Below are 21239 nucleotides of genomic sequence, written 5' to 3'. Positions count from 1 at the left end.
GCGGCAGAGTCAAAGATGGGGTGTTGGTTTTTATTCCTGTCCATCGTGTGTTCCTATGTAATTGCTGCCTTGTTTTCACAACTTTTAATTGCGGGGGTAGGCAGATGCCTCTATGTGAAATCAGGCTATTTAAAGACTCAGTTTGCTAATTCCCTTTTCAGTGCTGACCCATACATTTCAAGTTAATATTTCAAACCATTACTGAACCAAACTTGGTACCGCTCGTCTGACATGCGGTAAAGCCAATCTACGGACACTGCCTCGTGGTAAGGGAAAGTACAGTGTTTATTGCAAGGCACCCAACGTGGGACCAAGCAAGGAGAACGGGCAGCTCGTGCTCAGAAGACCCAAAGGCCCTGATAGCTTTCAGGGAAGGGTTAAAGGCAAGGTGAGGGAGAGGGTCACAGGGTGCACAATCAGCTCATGGACATCCTTCTGGTTGGTTGGTGGTGAGGACAGGGTGATGTTTCAGGAATCTCAGTCATCAACCTTCTGGTTCCAACCGGTCTGGGGTCTACGTGCTGGTGGTCAGCATGCTGTTAACTTCTTCCACCTGGTGAGGGTTTCAGTATCTGCAAAACAGCTCAAGGATATGGCTCAGGATATTCTCTATAGCACTTGAGGAGGAACTAAAGGTCCTTGACTTTGTTTTATAACTAGACTATTATTGTCTTGCTTGACTGTTTTCCTTTGTTTCTGCATTTTCTCACTTCTCTGATTAAATTTGCTCTCTGGAACCTGGGGAAGGCCTAGGAGGCTAGAGCTTTTATACAAACTGGTGTGTGTGGGGGGTGGGGGGGAGGACACAAGGGGTCTGTCCCTGGGAAGGCCTCGCAGAGTCCTGCTCCGTTTCAAAACCAGTGAGAACCGGTTGGTGGAGCAAATTCACCAGGCAATAGCCTTTCTTCCCACTTGTCGCTTGGGCTCAAGGAAAGGGTTTTAAATAACAAGGTAGTCCTAGTAAGAGGTAAAAATAACCACTGGGGATGGCTTTCTGGCTAAGGTTCAGTTTGACTCACTGCCTTAAGAGTCTGGGAGAAACAGAAGCTGCCTCTGAGGAACCAGGGTGGGAAAGCCACAGCTAGGAAGCGGGTCTACCCCAGGATGGATACTTCAGTAAATGAAAGTGAATACACAAGACTGATCTAGTCTGTGTATAGATTATAATTTTCACAGAGAGAGGCAGAACCTCCATCAAGCCTTAATTAAGACCAACCTGCCTTTGGACCCCACTGCTTCCAACTGCTTTTGCATCAAGAAGTCAAGAAGGGCATCGTCCTGGCTGTGGAGAAAGCTGACAACCTTAGCTACCAACACCAACCTCCCTATAACTTGCCCAGGGACACTGCCTCACTGGCCCTGTCTCCGCCATCTGGGAAATGGACCTCAGGCTTCCCACAGAGGCAGATGTGAGAGGCCAGTGGGCCCAGTGAGTTGGTGAACCGCTCATGCCAGGCCAGTGGCTCCAGCATCAGAATCGCTGGGAAGCTTGTTGCAGATAGATTTTCTCCTCTCCCTTTGGACTCTACAGCTCTGGCATGTGGCCCAGGAAGCTGTATTTTTTTCCCCATTTCCCTAAGTGATCCTGGTTTCCTCCCTCTGGCGAGCCACACCCCAAAGGCATGATGATCAGTGACTGAGCCTTGCAGCCCACAGAGCTGGGCAGGGGAGAAGGAGAAGTCCTAAGAGGTTTGGGAAACATCTTTGCCATTCCCCAAAAAATAGCTGAGTGGGGAGAGAAGCCTCAAATAAACCACAACAGTAACCAAGGCCCCCATGCAGTACTGAATTGCTAAGTTTTTAATGTGCAACACGAAGACTGCCAAACAGCCCACAAAGGAGCAGCTCTCTGGGGTGTGGGGTTGGGGGAATAGCTGGAGACACCGGGCAGGGGCGCCAGGCTGCACTGCACATGCTGGGGAGGGGGAGGGGGAGAGGCAACCTCAGGAGGGGTCTCAGACTGCCTAGGAGGAACCTAAAGGGGGTGGGGGTAGGTAGGTTCTTAGGGCATTGAGGGATCTCAGGGCTCACAGGGTGAGGGCAGGGTTGCCAGGGTGGAAGGGGGGGAGTCTGGAAGACCCTCAGGGTAAATGAGGATATTTCAGTATCTCTGGGGGTCCTCCGAGCTCAGGGTGCCCTCTGGATGAAAGGGGGTGTCTCAGTATACATGGTTTGAGACCTCAGGGTGGAGGAGATTTTCGGGGAGATCCTAGCCATGGCAAAAGTGGTACCTCAGAGTAGGGAGTGTCTCTGGGAGCAAAAGGAGAAAAATCAAGATGAGAAGGTGGGGATTTGGGTCACACGGAGGGGATCCTGGGCACTTGGAGAGGTGTCAGGGTGTAGAGGTGTCCCAGGGTTCTTGGAGTGCTGTCAGGCATGGAGGGATCCTGGGATGTGTAGACGGGGTCCTGGGTCACATGGAGGGCATCTTGGGCACTTGGAGGAGAGTCAGGGTGTCGAGGAGATCCTGGGGCACTTGGAGGGGTGTCAGGGTGTAGAAGGGGTCTCAGCGTGCTTGGAAGAGGTGTCACAGAACAGACAGATCCAAGTAGAGGGGGCCCTGGGCCACATGGAGGGAATCTCAGGAGTTTGGAGAGGTGTCAGGCGTAGAGGGGTCTTGGGGTACTCGGAGGGGATCTCAGGCACTTGTAGGGGTGTCGGGGCGTGGAGGGGCTCCCAGGGCACATGGAATGGGTCTGGAGCGTGCAGGGAGCTCTCGGGGCGTGCGGGTGGGGGGCTCAGCTGGCCTTGCACTCGCTCTCTCGCCGCCGCTTCTTGCGCTCCGCGTGCTCCTGTGCCTGGCGCGCCCAGGGCCCCGGCCCACACAGGCCCACCACGCAGCAGGCGAGCCGGCGGCCCGCGTTGCCGTTCTCCAGGCTGGCCTGGTTGCCACCGCGGCCCAGGTCATCCTCGCCCTCGTGGATCACTACGGCGCGGCCCGCGATCGAGTGCGGGCCGAAGAGCGAGGCGGCCAGGCCGGAGCGGTACTTCCAGATTTGGCCGTCGCGCACCACGAAGTTGCCGAAGTCGCCCGGGTGCTGCGGGTGCGGCACGCCCAGCGGGTTGTAGTGCGCGCCGGTGGAGTCGCAGCCCTGGCTCAGGTCCCCGAACTGGTGCACGTGGATGGCGCGGCTGGTGCCGTTGGGCTCGGCCGGGAACCCCTCCAGGTGGAAGAAGGCCTCGAGCAAGGCGCCGGGCCGCAGCTGCCGGAAGAGCACGACGCCGCTCACCCGTGGCTGCGCCGCGTCCAGCGTGGCCGACGGCAGCACGGGGCAGGTGGCGTGGAGCGCGGCGTCCTGGCTTCCGCCCGCCGCCCACCACTGCGTCAGCTGCCGCCAGATCTCCGTCACTTTGGCGTGCATGTCGCGGATCTGCTCCTGAATGCGGGAGCCGGGCTGCTCCATGTCCGGGTCGGCGGAGACTTCCGAGGTGTGGGATGTCAGGAGCAGGTAGGCACAGAGCAGCGCCAGCATGGCCGGAGTCGGGCACCTGCGGGCACCCCCAGGGGGTGGGGGCAGAGCGAGATTTAGTCACTGGAAACCTGGAATCCCAGGGACCCGGTGCCCTTGAATCCAAACGCTGCCTGCCAAGGGGCTTCCTTGCCTAGCGTGCTTTTTGTTCTTTCGGCCCCTGTCTCTTCAGGGCCTGCTGCGTTCCAGGAACTGTGTTAGGTGCTGTGGTTGTAAAGATGGGTGGGACATAATCTCAAGAAACTCAGGAGGGTCTTTCTGAGCCACAGATCTGATCACGGTCCTCCCAAGTCCCATCTCCATTGCGTGGGGAGTCCAGGACAATTGGCCCGGGGTGGGGGGTTGTCTCAGGATACAAGAGCGAGGCTCTCATGGCCCTTTCGATGTCCTCCCTCTCCTTATCTCTGCCTCTCATCTTCTGCTGCTCTCTTTCTGCATCCTCTCTTACACAGGCAGCATAAGGCTCGCTGCCGCGCTCCTTGCACTTGCGGTGCCTTCTCTCTGAAGTGCCCTATCCCTTCTTCTCTGCCATGCTCAGTAGACTAAAGCTAGAAACTCAGTTTTATTCATCAGTGTCCGTAGCATCTGGGCCTGCACTTGGCAGTAGGACATGTTTAATATGTGAAGGTTGAATGAGGAGTTCACTGACAGACAGATGTGTCATCAGATCATTCCAATGCCATCCTGTAACTGAAGATGGAGCCTTGTTCTGGGGAAGGACAGAGTAAGGAGTGCCCATCTCCCTGGGAGACTCCAGGAGGGCTTCCCAGAGGAGGTGACTTTTAAGGGTCTCACAAGACAAGGAGGAGTTTTTCAGCCAAGCCAGGTCAGAAGTCCATTTCAGGCAGGAGGCACAACATGATGTGTTCACAGGCTGTGAAGGGACACAGTTCGTTTTGGGGATGGGGTAATTCAGTGTGGCTGGAACATGGCCTGTGCCACCAGAGAGGAGTCGAGGCTGAAGAGGGAACGCTGAGCCAGGGATGGAAGGGCTGGCTTTTCTGTACTAAGGTGTGTGGTTATTAGCCAGGAGGCTAGTGCTGGTAGAAGTTTTTAAGCAGAAAAGTGAGTGTTGAGATAGTTTTTAGTTCCTTAAGTCTGGCAGGAGAAAGGATGTGGGCTGGATTTGGGGAATAGAGAGGACAGGGGAGAAGGACAAGAAGAAATGGAGACACAGCGGAGAAATAGAGGTAGTCAGAGGGTGATGAGTTAGGAGGCAGCAGCAGCAATCCAGACCAGAAGTGGTGAAGGCTATTACCAAGGTGGAGGCAGCATGGATACAGGAGACATTTTGGGTACCACTGGCAGTGGGGAAGAGGAGTTGAGGATGACTGAGTTCCCAGCAGGGGAGACTGGGTGATGGATGGTGGTACCAGGCCCCGAGAAGAAGGGAGAGAGGGCAAGTTCAACCCGAGCCTGCTGAGATGCGAGATCCCAGGTGGGATGTTCAGCAGATGGTTGTAAAGGGGGCTTCTGGCCTTTGTAAGAGGCAGTGTAACGGGGAGGGGTTCTCAGTGTCGGCTGCACGTCAGATTCTGGTTCTTAAAGTTCAGACGCCCAGGCACCACCCTAAGGGATTCTGATTCAGTGGGCGTGAGTTGCTTTGTTTTGTTTAAAGCTCCATCAGAGGTTCGGGGACCCAACCAGGAATGTTATGGTGAGACACATATACCATATTGCATAACCGCAATATCATGGGGGAAGTTACTGACTCTCTCTTAGCTGTAAAACAAGGCTGGTAAGACCACCAAGGGCCACCAGGAGGTGTAAACGAGATATGAGATGCCAGGCTATTTTCACATTTTTCAGTCTGCCCACAGGGATCAATGCTGCCTCCAAAGAGCTGGTCTGAGGGTCAACTGCACTTTCAAAGGCCTTCTCCGACCCCCAAGCAGGTGCCATTTTAAAATTAAATTCTGGGGTTGAGTGTTTATTCTTTCCGTAACCATTACAGGAATGCAGTCTAGTGTGGTGATTAAAAGAATGGATTCCGGAACTCACTGGGCCTGAAGCCTGACTCTGCCACTTCACTTACTCTTTAAGAGTTAGCATAATTGTTATTTTGGTTACAGAGTAGCAGAGAAAATGCTGGACTGCAAACTCTAGTTGGGCTCCCCCCTCCTCTCTGAGCCTCAGTTTTCTTATCCGCAAATAGAGATAATAATACTTACCTTGGAGTCTTGCTGTGAGGCTTAAGACACAATTAGAATTGCCAGCATTTACTGAACACACTTGAAGGCACTGTTAAAAGCACTTGGCATGTGTTAATTCATTTAAGTCTCACAAAAACCCTCTGGGGTTTTTGCCCATTGTTATGCCCATTCTAAAGTGCAGGAAACTGAGGCACAGAAAGGCAGGTGTCCTGCCTGTGGTTACACATACAATAATAGCTGAGGCAGGATTTGAAAGGTGTGGTCTGCTCCAAGCCCAAGGTTTAGGCACCACACTGAACAGCTCTCATCAAGGCACTTAGCCCAGAGCCTGCTACATAGAAAATTCCCAGTAAATGGCAGCTCTTAGCTATCAGAGAGAAACTGCAGATAAGGATTTCAGGACCATCAGCTGAAAGATGCTATTGCAGCCCTGGGAGGAGGAGGTGGCCAGGAAAGGCGCCAAGAAGGAGGGACAAGTAGGAGGAGAAGTACAGAAAGTGACATCAAGGGAACCCCCTCTGTGGCCTGGTGACTACGCTGAAGCCCCAGGGAGTGGGGGTGGGAGTGGAGGAGCATCCCTGAGGCCAGACCTTGGCTTCAAGGTCTCCATCGTCACCCACCACCCCTCTCCTTCTGAACCGGTCGTGGCCCTCAGGTGGGCTCTGCCGATCGGAAGGTACGTCCTTCAAAACATACAGCAGAGACAGATCGTTTTGGGTGTGTCCACAAAGCTTTCTTTTCCAAGAATGCTTGGGTCATAATGAACACTTGAAGGAGATGTTTTTCTCTTAAAAAGAGAATTCTTAAATCCCAGGTAAACCCTGACTCCTTGGGTCTTAATTAAGCTTTTCACTCTAGCCCTCAAGGCCCGCCTGCATAAGGCTCACCCTACTGGCTCAGTCTCGCACTCAGTTTGAGCTGTGGACGACCGAGTGGTTTTTGGAGGGCCCACTTGGTCCAGAAGGGAGAACATAGTTATCAGAGACAGGGGACAAAGCAAGCCTCCGGGCCGGTGCCTCCTTCCTGGGTCTGGGTCTGGGAAGACTGCAGCCCCCGCGAAGGCTGCGGTGTGTTCTAATGCCTGGGCGCCCTCCGAGAAGGGGTCCCAGCTGTGCGCCTGAGGCAGCCAGGCCCTCCCTTTGTGCCTCCCCTAAGCAGGTGGCTTTTCCTCACCACCCATGCAGGCAACATCCAGAAACATCCGCCTTCCTCACTCCAGATTTCTTTTTTCTCTAACCCGGAGGACGCTGAGGTCCTCTTGGCCTGGCATTAGCAGATCCGAGAACAGTCAGTTTCTCCTCCCCGGTTGCCCTCCTCACCCCTCTCCCCGCCTCCCCACTCCTCTGCTTTACAGCAGCTGGGCTCTGTCAAGAAGCGTGTTTAGATAGCCAGTGGGAAGCAGCCACCTAGCACAGGGAGATCAGCTCGGTGCTTTGTGACCACCTGGAGGGGTGGGATAGGGAGAGTGGGAGGGAGACGCAAGAGGGAGGAGATATGGGAACATATGTATAGGTATAGCTGATTCACTTTGTTATAAAGCAGAAACTAACACACCATTGTAAAGCAATTATACGCCAATAAAGATGTTAAAAAATAAAAAGAAGAAGCGTGTTTCTCTCCCACGAAAATGATCGTATCCTTCTCCTGGGAGAGGCTGGATGCCCCGCCCCGGTTTCAAACTCAGTAAGCACACTCCGAGAAGAACGAAATGAACCTCGACTTCGCACTTACCTTTCCAGCTCTTCCAAGAGAGCTTTCCCTCCTGAGACCTGGGGAGCAGTACCCCGCCAGCCGCCAGCCGGTCGCAGGAACTCGGAGCGGGCGCCTGGGCTGTTTGTGGCCGCGCAGGGCAGCCTCGGGGGGAGTGGTCACCGCGAGGAAAGAAAGTCATTGGGCCGGTTAGGGAGGGAAGGCGGCTAGGCAGTCCTTGTTGTGGAATTGCCTCACCTCCTCCAGCGCTGTCACCTCCCCCCCAGCCCCGCGTTCCCTAGCCAAGTATTCCTTTTCGTGACTTCACTGGTTTGTGCAGACGTAGCAAGTGACCTTCAGGGTGTAGCAGCGGAATAAAAAGTAGACCGAAAATAGCCTGTTTGGAGACGTGTACAATGGTCTCTTTCTTGAGAGGCCCTTTGCTCTCCCCTGATTTCCTCAGCTATTGATTTATTTTTGCTGGATGCATCTAAGATGGAAACACCCACAAATATGCGTGATGTTTCCTCCAGAACTGTGCGGCCACACCTGTGAGAGGTGAGACGCAGGCGGGGACTCAGGCTGCAGAGTGTCAGCTGTGTCACTTCCTAAGGATGTGCTCCTGGACCAACTCCCTGTGCCTCTGTTTCATCATCTGTAAAATGGGGAGGCGAGGCTAACCCGATGCCCCAAACGTTATCACTCTCATCCTGTTCTCGCTTCCTTATTAAAGTTATGGAAGAGTCTTTTAAAAGAATGTGGTCTGAGGCACCCATGAATCTTTCTTCCTTTGCGGCCATGATCTTTTCTCAATCACAGCAGCTCTTTCCAAAAGGAGCTTTTTTCCCCAGAAAAGTCCACATGGGAAAAGGCAGCCTGCCTGTCTGCTTGTCTGCCTGCCAACCTTCCTTCAATAAATGCTTAGTGGGTGCTCGCTCCATTGTGTGCTGGTACCCAAACCTGGGAGAGTCCCTGCCCTTTGGGGTTCATACTCTGGGGAGGGAACAGCGGTGTCAATAGATCCATCCAGTACAGAGTGGGGACTGTAGCTGGGGAGGGATGGACAGGGTCCCTAAAGACCCAAACATTAGTCCTGGCCGCAGGACAGCGTGTTCAAAATCTAGACTTCCAGGCACCATCGCAGGCTGAGTGAATCGATTACCAGCAAGGGCTTTCTGGAATCATCTTTTTAAAAGCTCGTTATTCTGGGGTACAACCATGTTTGGGAACCTCTACTTGGCAGGAAGAAAAACTAAAGATCTTTGTCCCGGGGCAGACATTTCGCAAGATAAGGTGGAGACTTCTGAGAACTCAGAGCCTCCAGCCCTCTGTCCCCGACATCAGTCCTTCTGGTTCACTGGGAACTCGGGCACCATCAGCTCAATCCACGCCTCTCTACGTCCTGTTGATGGGCATAGGTGCCTTTGACTAATGACTTTTCCAGGTTCCAGATGCTGCCCGCCACTCTGCCCCACCCTGAAACATCTGGTTTCTCTTTGTGACTCTTTCACTCGACTAAAAATATAATCTGTATTTCATTCAGTTCTTGAAGTAATAATTATATCAGTTTGTAACTACTGTATCCGGTGGCACTTTCTTCACTTAACCTAATTTTATTTCTTTTAAGGGCCAAGAAAGATTTCCTCCATTATGGTATTCTAGGATTGATATTAAAGTCCATATTCACTTTCCTTTTTATGGCATTCTAGGGGAAATTTGCTTTTTCTCTCACCCGACCCCACCAACATTCATGGCCCTTTCCTTTGGCAACTGCACGCCAGTTTCCTGCTTGGAAACCACTGCGTTTTCAGTCCATGCAAGTGGTGTTGATTAACCCCTTGCTCCAGAGGTGGGCTCCTGACCAGTCATAACATTGCCTTGGTTCTGGGATAATCCATTCAGAGCCAGTGAGATTCAATGACATTTTTGCTGGGACTGTTGTAAGAGAGGTATCTTCTCTTTCCCAGTGGACTTGAAACTGGAGGAGAAAGAGTGGAGTTATTTCAGCCCCTAAGGGAGAATCTGTCTGAGGATAGGGCAAATGGAGGGAAGTGCAATAAAAGTAGAAATTTGGACCTAATTGCAGTGTTTGAGCCCCTGGATCCAGCTGTACCTGAAACTCTGTTTTCTTTATGTGAGTCAAATATATTCTCTTTTTGCTTAAGTTGTTTGGGTTGCATTTTCTGCACTTGGAAGTGAACACTTTATTTAATGCTTGCAATAATTTTGTGGGATGGGTGTTAATTTGCCCACTTTGTAGATAAGGAAAGGAGGTTCAGAAAGAATAATTATGCTTTCTGAATAATAGGTCAGTTATATTTCAATTAAGAAAAAAAAAAGAAGTAATAGGTCCAAAGTTTCAGAGCTATAAAATGGCAAAGTCAAAATTTAAACTCAAGATTCTCCGATTCCTAATCCTGACCCCTTAATCATTACACTTTATTACCTTCCAGTCCGAAGGGGAGATGAAAGAAAAGTTAGAAACAACAAATGAGTCTACACCTCACAGTTATCTCTGTAACATCAGTGACCGCCTTGCAAACAAGACACCTACACTGACCTCTGTTCTTTCCCCAGTGTTAATGTGTAATACAACAGAAAATCAAGCAAACGTTGTAAATCAGCCATTAATAGGAGATGCATTCAAAAGCACTTCTATCTGTATAGAAGAGATCTCTGCTAGAGAACTTGGTAGTTCTTCTATGCAGGGATATCAATTGTAGATAACTTCCTTTTCATTGTGTTCAAAAAACTGATAGGATTAAATTCTACCAGGAAATAAAGTGGTTACCATAAGGATAAAGCTTTGAAAGCAACAATTACGGTTGCAGGTTGAATCCCTAGAAGGCCAGGTTCTGTGTGATGACAGTTTATCCAACCAGAGTAATTCAGACATACCTGAGAAAACTTCAAGCGTGTCTTGCCTGCCTGAGGTTCTCTCAGAAGCCCCCCAGAGAGTACGAGTGGGACCAGTGACCTGTGTGGTTCAATCTTGGATCCTGTCATTTTGTCCAAACACGTCAGGGTAATATGGAAAAAAGGAGATGCTATTGGCAAGGTGGGCAGGGAGAAAAGAAACATCATTCTTATTAACAGTCATAAAATCATACCATCTCACATGTATTCAGTGCCTCTTGCATGCTGGGCACTTGTTAAATGATTTTCATGCGCCTTTTCGTTGCATTAATAACACTGCTTTTCAGTGAAGAAGAGAGATTGCATTCTGTGTCCATGCCACATTCTGGGAAATTTCCTTTTCACCGTGAATGTGTCACCCTTCTGTTCAAATGTGCGTGAATCACAAGGTAATGGAAACCAGTCAGAACCAGGAACTTCTCAACTAGTTACACTTGGCTGGCCATGTGAGGAGAAGACCAATTGTAGCACACGAAAGCAATGCCTTTCTGATCAGAAGGTGAGTGTGTGCAAAGTATTCTCTCAGGAAAATATCAAAGTGAAATCCCTCCAAGCTAAGTCCTTCATGAACTCTGACCCTGCCTCTAGTTCCACTTCCTGCCCATACCTGTGAGGGAACACATAGGTCATTCCTGTTTTGCCACATAAAAAAAAAATAGCAGTATGAATAATTTAAAAGCATACCCAATGAAGCGCTTCTTTCCTCAAAATAATTGCATGGTACATTCCACTTGGGAAAAGAGAAGCATTTTTTCAGCTTACTTTCTAGTCGTATTTATTTTAAAATATTTGTTGACCCAATGGCCATATTGACCCCTCTTCTTGCTGCCTCCCACTATAGAAGCTGGAAGACCAGGCACTAGCTTTCCCAGCATCCCTTTCAGCTAGCTGTGGTCATGTCACCCAGATATAGCCAATGAGACATAACCTGATGTGGCTCTGGGGAAGGCTCTTACTTTCATTATAAAAGAGACAGAAATGGTTGGTGCTGCCTCTTTCTCCTTCCTCTTGTCTTGAACATGTTTTTGATGCCTAGCAATGTGGCAGCTCCCTTGGGACTATAGTCGGTGAGAATGAGAACAAAAGCCAACATGCACAGGATGGAGGGGAAAAGAAGGAGAGAACCTAGGTCCTCAAAAACTTCACTGAAAAAATAAATTAAAAGCTAAAGGGAGGGAAAATGTCTCACTGAGCACCTTAACCAACACCAGTACAGTTGTAGTTTTCTCGTAATAGGAGAATATAACCTTGATGTGTTCCACTATTAGTGGGTTTCCGTTACTAGCAGCCAAATTCATGCGTAACTGATACAATTATGTGCCGGATTCTGCACTGGGCATCGTGACTGTGAAGATGTAGAAATCATAGCCTTAGTTCAGGTGGCTTATAATCCATTTGAAGAGACATATATATGTAGGACCATAGATCCTCCCCAGTGTCACTCCCATATTTTACAAATAACGACACTGAGACCCACGGTGCTTAATTGACTTGTCCAGTGTCACACCTATTAGGTGCAGAGGAAGAACTTGAGCCCAGTTCACTGAACCTTCAGATTGGTGACGTTCTATCTCACCAGTTCTGAGGCTTCATAGACCATCTCTTCACCTTTGCCCTGCTGACCTCTTCAGACACACACTCTGAAACCTCACCACGTTCTGGTGAATATATTCAGGAAAGAAGAAAAACTCTCTGCACTCAGATGGCCAGCCTGGCACTGTTCCTTTTTTCCACATCTTCAGAACAACCAGACTAACAAAAGAAGATGGACAGAAAACCCCCAGGGAGCTTGTACAAAATACACAAACTTGCAACATGTAGAGAATAGAATCTAGGGGCAGAAGTGATATAACATTCTTTACTCCTAGGATTATAGAAAATTGATGCTGGAAGAAACTGTACAGGAGAGGTCCTCTGACTCAGCCTCTATTTTAGAAAAGGAATTGGGAAGTCTAAATGCTGACAGAATTCAAAAAGCCTCAGATTTGAAGCCCAGGGAGGAAAATAGAGAAGCAGCCACGTGTCTCACTTAGAAAATGAATCCAGTAGGGTTCTGGCCCTTCTTAAGTGACGGTCTCAAATGGAGTGGATAGCAACTCCCATCACAGCCTCCAAACCACCATCACCCACCAAGGCCACCCAGAGATAAATCCAGGGGGGCAGCAGCATCTGGAAGATTAGATGGTCCTGCGTTAGGGCCCTAATAGTATACTTTGACTTTCATTTCACGGAATTTTGGAGCAATCTTATAAAGCAGTCAACCTCCTGACAGTTCTTCTGGGCCCAGGCCCAGCTGTGCAGGATCCATCTTGCCCTTCTTGGAGAGAACAGAAGGAGTAGGGTTGGGTCTTAGGACATCCTCCTTACGGTGGTGATGTAATAGGAGCTGTTGGCAGCCCCAGCTGGGGACCAAAGCATGGAACTTTTTGAATGTTTCTCCAGCTTTTGTCCATCTTAGCATCAGAAGCTTTTCACACTGGTCTTTCTCCACAAAACTTTGACATCAGAAGCAGGAGTTTATCTCTCGTTGGCCAATTTCCCTCAAAGACAATGCAGAAGAGCTGGGATCTAACTATTGGCTCAACTACTTTATTTTACTTATGGAGACGTGTTTTAATAATCAGAGCATTGTTCTGGTTGGGTATTATTGATCAGAATAAAGTTATCTGCTTATTTGTGAGCATATGTTTATTATATACACACTAGTATAGACTTGACATTGTTTTTAAAATGCATTACTAGGAGAGAATAGCCATTTGTAAAAGAAAATACCTATGTCTAGGCTGAAACCATCCTCTCTTTTTTGAATTCTAATGCTCAAAGTTATATCATCTCAAAGAGGACTTGAGTATTTACTACAACAGGAATTGAAAACTCCAGCACTTGTGGTAGCCAGATAGGCTGCATCATGAATAAAGTGGGCCAGGTACGTGTTGTCTCCTTTTTGTCTTTAAACGTACAACCTTCCTATCTACATTTTGTGTTCATATTCTAGTGGAGATATTTGCCTGAAAAAATATTTCTTTTCTATGAGAAAGACAGCAACAGCCCATTAAGACATGGCAACTCAGCCCCAGTGTCTGGGAAACACTAGAGAAGAGTGGGGACTGGAGAGAACATTCTGAATCTATAGGGGGGCAGCAGCTGCCCAACCAGACATTGCCTATGGGAATGCTGCCTATTATTGCCAGATCTCAAGAGAGGCCAGAGATTCACATTTCTATGTGATATTTCCTGTTTTTTAAATGATGGCTCAATAGTGTTATTTACTGCCTGTAAGAGATATACATCAAATATCAAGATACAGATAAATTGGCAGTAAAAGGATGAAAAAAGATTTACCATGCAAACAGTAAGCATAAGATGAGCATGATTATATTAATATCAGACAAAGTAGATGGCAAGACAAAGATGATGGCTGTAGATAACCTCAGCAACTGGACATTTCATGATGATAAAAGGCACATTTATTAGGAAGACAATAATGCTAAATGTTTATATACCCAATAACAAGGCATTAAAATACATTAACAAAAACTTGACTAAAGAGAAAAATAAGTACATAATCATAGTCGGACATTTTTTAACATACTCTCTTATTAATTGATAGAAGAAATAGACAAAGCAGTTGGCATATAGATTATCTGAACAACACTATCAACCAACATGACTAAAGTTATATTTTCCCAACGATTGCAGAATAAATGTTCTTTTCAAGTTTACATGAAATATTCACCAAGATAGATCATATCCTAGTCTATCCTGGTTTCATTATATTTAAAAAGGTTAAAGCTTTATAGACTATGTTATCTGATTATAATGAAGGAAAAATACAAATCAATAGCAATGAGATATCTAGAAAATCCCCAAATATATGGAAATTAAATAAGGCACACTAAATGATCCATGAGTCAAAGAAGAAACCATAAGGGAAATTAGAACATATTTCCAAGTGAATCGTAATGAAAACAACAGATCAACATTTGTGGAATGCAGCCAAAGCACTTATTAGAGGAAAATATATAACTATATTAGAAAAATAGAAAGGCTTAAATGTTAAGAAGCTAGAAAAATCACAGCAATGTAAGAAGATGGAAAGAAATAATAAAGAACAGAAATCAATGAAATTGCAAGATAAACTTTACAGAAAGTTTAAAAAGCCAAAAGAAGATACTTTGGAAAGATTAATGAAATTGATGAAGTTCTAGTAAGACTAATTAAAAAAAGAGAGAGAGAAATCCTAATTACCAATATAAGAAATGAAAGAGGGCATATCACTTCATATCCTATAGCTATCAACAGGGTAAGTAAATATTCTGAACAAATTTATGTTTATAAATTCAATAACTGAGATAAACTAGAAAAATTCTTGAAAAACACTTCTTACCAAAATTGACACAAGAAAAATAGTTTAAATGGCCCTATACATTTTTAAAAAATTTATTTTGTAATGTAAAAATCCTTTCCACAAAGAAAAGTATAGGCCCACATGGGTTCACTGGTGAATTCTACCAAACGGATATCAAATATTTAAGAAAGAAGTAATACCACACTTACACAATCTCTTTCAGAAAATAGAGAAAATTCTTCTCAATTCGTTTTATGAGACTAGCGTAAACCAGAAACCAAAATCCTAACAGACCAATGTTCTTCATGAACATAGAGAAAAATTCCACAGCAAAATATTAGCAAAACAAATCCAGAAAATATATCGTATGGAAAATATATCATGACTGAGTAGAATTTAGCTCAGAAATGCAAGATTGGTTTAACACTTGAAAATTTGCTTATGTAATTCACCACATTAACAGAATAAAGGAGAAGAATCACATGATTATCTTGATAATGGAAGAAAAAGTATTTGACAAAATCCAACCCCCATTCATGATAAGAACTCTTATCAACTGAGGAATAGAGGGGAACCTCCTCAATTTCACTAAAGACAGCTATGAAAAACCTACAGGTAACAGCGTACATAATGGAGACATACTGACTGCTTTCCACTTAAGATTGGGAACAAGGCAAGGATACCTGCTCTTCCTACCTCCATTCAGTAATGTACTGGAAGTCATTGCCAGTGCAGTAAGACAAGAAAAAATGCATGGATATTGAGGAGAAAGAAAGTAAACATTATACAAACATTGTGATTGTCTACATAGAAAATCCCAAGGACAATTTTAAAAAAGTAAATAGTAAAAGAATTTAACAAGGTCACATAATACAAAGTCAGTAAAGAAAATTAATTGGATTTTTTATATACTGGCAATAAACAATTGAAAATGAAATAAATACCATTTATAATAGCATTGAGAATAAAACATTCAGTAATAAATTTAGAAAAGATTTTAATACCTCAGCCTTAAAATGTACAAAAATACAAACTGTTTCTGAGAGATATTAAAGTAGATCTAAATATACAAGTACTTCATATTCATGGGTTATAAAATACAGTATTGTTAAGATGTCAGTTATCTCAGATTCAATGCAATTCTAGTCATAAGCCCAGCAGACTTTCTTGTAGAAATTGAAGAGGTCATTCTACAATGTATGCGGGAAAGCAGAGGATCTAGAATACCTAAAATAATTTTGGGGAAAAAAGTTAGAGGACTTATACTACCTGACTTCAAGACCTATTAGAAAACTCTATTAATAAAGTATAGGAGATAAATCTTTGTGACCTTCAAGTAGGTAAAGTTTGCTTAGTAGAACAAAAAAGCATAAATCATTTAAAAAATGGACAAATAGCATTTCATCACAATTAACAATTTTTGCTCTTCAAATGACACCTTTACAAAACTGAAAAGGCAAACCACAGACTAGGAGAAAATATTATTAATACACATATCTGTCAAAGGACTTGTATCCAGAATATGTAGAGAATGCTTACAATGAAAAACTAAGAAGAAAGCTAACCCTGTTTTTAAAATGGGATCAAAGAATTTCACCAGTGCTTCAGTACAAATGACCAATAAGCATCTACATCGGTCATCAGGAAAATGCAAAACAAAACCACAATTGAATGTCACTGTACCTCAATATGCTTGGCTATAAAGAAAAAGACTGATGTAAATGTTGACGAGGATGTAGAGTAGCTAGAATTCTCCTACGTTATTGGTGAGAGTGTAAAATGGTGAAGAACTTTGGAAGAGACTTCAGAAGTTTCTTATAGGGTGAAACATTCACTTAACATGTGATCCAATCATTTCTTTCCTAGATATTTACTCAAGAGAAATGAGGGGCTTCCCTGGTGGCGCAGTGGTTGAGAGTCCACCTGCCGATGCAGGGGACTCGGGTTCGTGCCCCGGTCCGGGAAGATCCCACATGCCACGGAGCGGCTGGTCCCGTGAGCCATGGCCGCTGAGCCTGCGCGTCCGGAGCCTGTGCTCCGCAACGGGAGAGGCCACAGCAGTGAGAGGCCCGCGTACCGCAAAAAAAAAAAAAAAAAAAAAAAAAAAAGAGAAATGAGAATGTATGTCCACACAAAGACTTATACAAGACTATGCATAAGAACTTTATTCATAATTGTTCCACTGGAAACGTCACAAATGTCCATGAGCAGGTGCATAGATCATCTGTGTTATAATTCCGTAATCGGATGCTATTCAGAAATAAGAAGGAATAAACTGCTAGTACACATAACAACATGGATTGATGTCAACAACAGTCCCCGGAGTGAAAGAAGCCAGACACAAAATAGTACATATTGTATGATTCTATTGAAATGAAGTTCTAGAACAGGTTAACTAATCTATTGTCATAGAAATCAGAACAATGGCTTCCTAGGATGGGAGTTAAGGGGCACTGGGTATGGATGTGTGTCAGAATTAGCTACAAAGAGACGTAAGAGATCTTTCTGGGATGATGGAAGTGGGATGATCGAGATGTTCTATATATTGATATGGGATGCCTACATGAGGGTTCATGTTTGTCAAAGATCATGCATGTTTATTGCTTGTAAATTGTACTTCAATAAATTTGAAAAGCAAAGACATTTGTAAACATTAGCAGAATAACCAGCTGCTGCCTGGATGAGGATGGAATACACTACTGTGTGATAGGCCCACCCCTACCAGGAGCTGGGTCAGCACCACCAGAACCACATGGGGAGAACGAGAAAGACATAGTTCCCCAAAGGAAAACACAGATGCCACTCTGTCAAAATTCTGCACGTCTGGCAGGTGGCTCCCGGAACTAGGAATTGTTCTCCCCGACGGATGCCACACTGAGTACCACGGTGGATTACGCACAAGCAGGTTGGTGTTCCGAGGAGAAATGAACTCCTGTGAAGCTGCCTACACATCATGTGATCCTTCACTCAGTTTTCACATCTATTCCCAGTGAGGTGCCAGTTGTTAAAATTCTTAAGAACCTTAGCTCCACACTGAAAAAAAGACTATTTCTAATAAGCATCCATGACTATGTCTTGTTATTAAACAGACTTTGGAATCTCTTTCTTTTCATTTAAACAGGGTTTGGGTTTATTCGATACTACCAGTGAAGGTGGCTTAGTTGGGAGGAAGAGAAGGAAGGAACTGTTTGTTTTTTTTTCAAAGATTCCAATTTTACAAGCGGGCTGTTTGATCCCTTGGGATATTTTAATTACTTCCTGTTATGAGACCAGTCAAATGGGATGAATGAATCAGACCATTCAGTTGGAAGCCGTAAATGTTAGCTGAATGGACAAGAAAACAAGCCCTCTTTTTTTTCAAGTGGCAGCAGAAGAATGTATTCAAACTAATGCTGGCACTAGGCTGGTAGAATCATCATCATTTCGTACTTTGGGACTTTCCGCATTTTGCAAAGCATTTATCCAGCATGTGTGTCGTGGACCCTTTGGTTTGCTATGATTATCGATCCCTGCTTTTCCTTTCTAATAGGCATACATTTTGTCCAAGTATCTAACTCTACCCAACAGGGTTCAGGGGGTCACCAAGGATAGTTCCTGATTAATTTACTTCAACGAGCACGTGGGGTTCCCCAAGGATAGTCAGGCAGAGAGATGGAATAATCTGGACTCCTAAGGCTGTGATGGTTCTTCACCTGTGTCTTTTTTACCTCTGGACTTTCTACTCTGTGATTTGTTATATAAGTTAGTGCAAGTCAGGAGTTTCTTTTATATGTAGCCCAAACTAATACAATGTACCCCAAACTAATACAATGTACCATACCCTGTAAGGAATTGCCCTTCATTCAGGCAATGTCCAATTAAGACTGCTTCTTCCCTAACCTACTCTGGGCACTAGAACCCAGACTGTAATTTTCAATCGGATCAACCCAAGAGTAACTGCCAAGAGTGCTTTTGGCTGCAAATATGATAAAAAGTTGCTTAAACATTTAGATGTTTGTCACATGGAACAAAAAGTTCACAGCTGGTAGGGTGGCTTTACCTTACCTTTGGGCTCGGGGCGTTCACATCTTTCCTTTCTGTCTTCATCAGCAGTGCGTAGACTTCTGACCTCATGCTTGTAGCCTCATTGCTGCAAGTTGGCTTTTATACCTCCAGAGGTGCATCTGATTCAGGAGAAGGGGGGCAGTGACAGCACTGGCAGATTTCCCAGTTGCCTTCAATTTATGTCTCATGGCGAGAAACGTATCACAGGGCATCCCTAGGTTCATGGGAATCTGGCAGAGCAACTGTTCTTAGCCTAACATACTGCTACCCTAACAAAACTGAATTTTCCTTATTAAGAAGGAAGAGAATGTTTATTAGGTAGGCGGCTCACAATGACTGCAACACTAGTTCAGATATTTATCTGTAGTTCTTTAAGAAACTAAGGAGGTTCTTTAATTTGAGATTTTTACAAAGACAGCAAGAAGATTAGCTGAGAAGGACCAAGCTCATTCCATGGAATTAACTACTTATAGTTAACTTAAGCATGAATAAAGAGGACCCAGACTAGGAGCAGCAACAAAATCTTGTATATCCCTCCTTACCTGAGGGGAGTGATGTAAACCTTAGCCAGGTGCAACTAAAGGAAATGTTTCACCCAGATCTTCCTTCCTCATCATCCTGGTTCTGCACCATTCACAGACCTTCTCTGGGTCTCACAATGTTATATGGTCGTTTCCCTCTAGAAGAGCTGGTGGGCACATTGCACTCTCTCTGCCCATCATGGGCATCCGGCGATCCATCTATCCGTCCATTTATTTATTCAATATAAGTTTTCTAAAAATCAAAGTACAGAGTCTTGTCAATAATACTTCTACAACTGTTAGATTCAGTTTAGAGGGATATTCTTTTCTCTGGCTTTGCTGTTTATGTGTTTATGTTATTTTGTTTGCCATCTGGCTCTACAATAGCGTGTTGGGACGTGAGGAAGTAAAAAAGAAAAAAAAATACTTCTAAAACTTTAGCTCTGCTAGTGATGAGGCTACTGCACAGGTCTGTGTAAATGTTCCTTCAATACGCTCACAAAATTCTTTGTTTTGCTTTCTGTCTAGCAGAGCTGTATGGCTGTTTTCTGCCTCCCTGCCACTCCCTGTTTGGAGCAAGCTCCAATCTTCACTGAGGGGGTAGGAGCAGGTTTGCTATCTGCCCTGACTTTTGACAGGAACAGAAGAGCTTTCAAGTTGAGGATTACTTGAAAAGTCCCCTTGGAGAGCTATCACTGACTCTAAAACTTAGGGAGACGTCCAGGGCCGCGTAATTAACCAATGACTCTCACCCCTCTCCACCACCAGCCCTTAAGCCCGGGGTTCTGCTATTTAATCCCACGCGGGTATATTAGTGCTCTGAATTTTACACAGTGGGAAAACAAGACCAAGAGCAACTTAGTATTTCTCTCTTAGCTGACGACGAAGTCTGCTGTCTCATCTCCAAGAATTCCAGTGACTATGATTATTTTGCCAAGAAACGGAGGGAGAACTGCTTCCGTGAGCACACGTGAACACACGTAGAGGATTTTCCCAAATGTGTTAGAAGATACCTTGGAAATGCACAGAGAGGTGCTCAAGAGTGGGTGAGCAGGGACACTGTCAAGGGGAGGGGCAGAGAGGAGGCCTTTGGGTTATTTATTGCCCTGCAGCACGCACCCCAGCAACCCTTTTATCGTGTCTCATGGGTGGTTTTGATAGTGGGTTGGCTGGGGATTGGCTGCTGGCAGTTCCTCTACAGGTCTCGCTTGGCTTCTCTCTTGTACTGCCGTCAGTGGGCAGCAAGGCTGGGTATCTGAGCCTCAGGTGTTCTTCCATGTGACTGCCCTTCATGTGTTGACTCATCCTCTAAGGCCTCTCCCTGTGGCCTTGTTTTCCGATTGGGGTACTCCAACTTCTTACTTGGGAGCTCAAGGCATGGCAAAAGGTTCAGGCCTTCTTTTTTTTAACATCTTTATTGGAGTATAATTGCTTTACAATTGTGTGTTCGTTTCTGCTTTATAACAAAGTGAATCAGTTATACCTATACATATGTTCCCATATCTCCTCCCTCTTGTGTCTCCCTCCCACCCTCCCTATCCCACCCCTCTAGGTGGTCACAAAGCACCGAGCTGATCTCCCTGTGCTAAGCGCTGCTTCCCACTAGCTATCTACCTTACATTTGGTAGTGTATATATGTGCATGCCTCTCTCTCGCTTTGTCACAGCTTACCCTTCCCCCTCCCCATATCCTCAAGTCCATTCTCTAGTAGGTCTGTGTCTTTATTCCTGTCTTACCCCTAGGTTCTTCATGACATTTTTTTTTCTTAAATTCCATATATATGTGTTAGCATATGGTATTTGTCTTTCTCTTTCTGACTTACTTCACTCTGTAATGCCTGGGCTCAGAATCCTGTAACGTCACTGCCCCCAAATTCCATTGGTCAGAGCAGTCATGGGCCAAACCAGATTCGGTGGAGGCAAATGTCTAATGCTTAGGAGTTTTCATACTTAGACTGTCTCAAGGAAGAGAAGGCCCTGAACAAAACTGGCCTGTTTTTACAGCTTGACTTGTAGCCAGTACCAATGTCCCCCAGCAGATTAGTTGATGAGACAACACTGACTTAAGGGACCTGGCTTGTGAAATAGGGTTATGCAAG

At 45.6% G+C, this 21239-nt stretch overlaps 1 protein-coding gene across 1 annotated transcript; it reads right to left on the bottom strand.

The window, feature by feature from the left end:
- Positions 1 to 267: 267 nt before the first annotated feature.
- On the bottom strand, positions 268 to 7507 carry SOD3 (superoxide dismutase 3). The gene is made up of 2 exons (XM_030832199.3): positions 7355 to 7507; positions 268 to 3489 (listed from the first exon to the last, which is right to left on the bottom strand). Exon 2 carries the CDS (start codon positions 3471 to 3473, stop codon positions 2739 to 2741), a length of 735 nt encoding a protein of 244 aa, XP_030688059.1. The 5' UTR covers positions 3474 to 3489; positions 7355 to 7507; the 3' UTR covers positions 268 to 2738.
- Positions 7508 to 21239: the final 13732 nt, after the last annotated feature.

Source organism: Globicephala melas, chromosome 5 (genome assembly GCF_963455315.2).
Source record: "Globicephala melas chromosome 5, mGloMel1.2, whole genome shotgun sequence".
NCBI lineage: Eukaryota > Metazoa > Chordata > Mammalia > Artiodactyla > Delphinidae > Globicephala > Globicephala melas.
The sequence above is the reverse complement of the archived record's forward strand: the minus strand, read 5'-3'. Positions and strand labels throughout refer to the sequence as shown.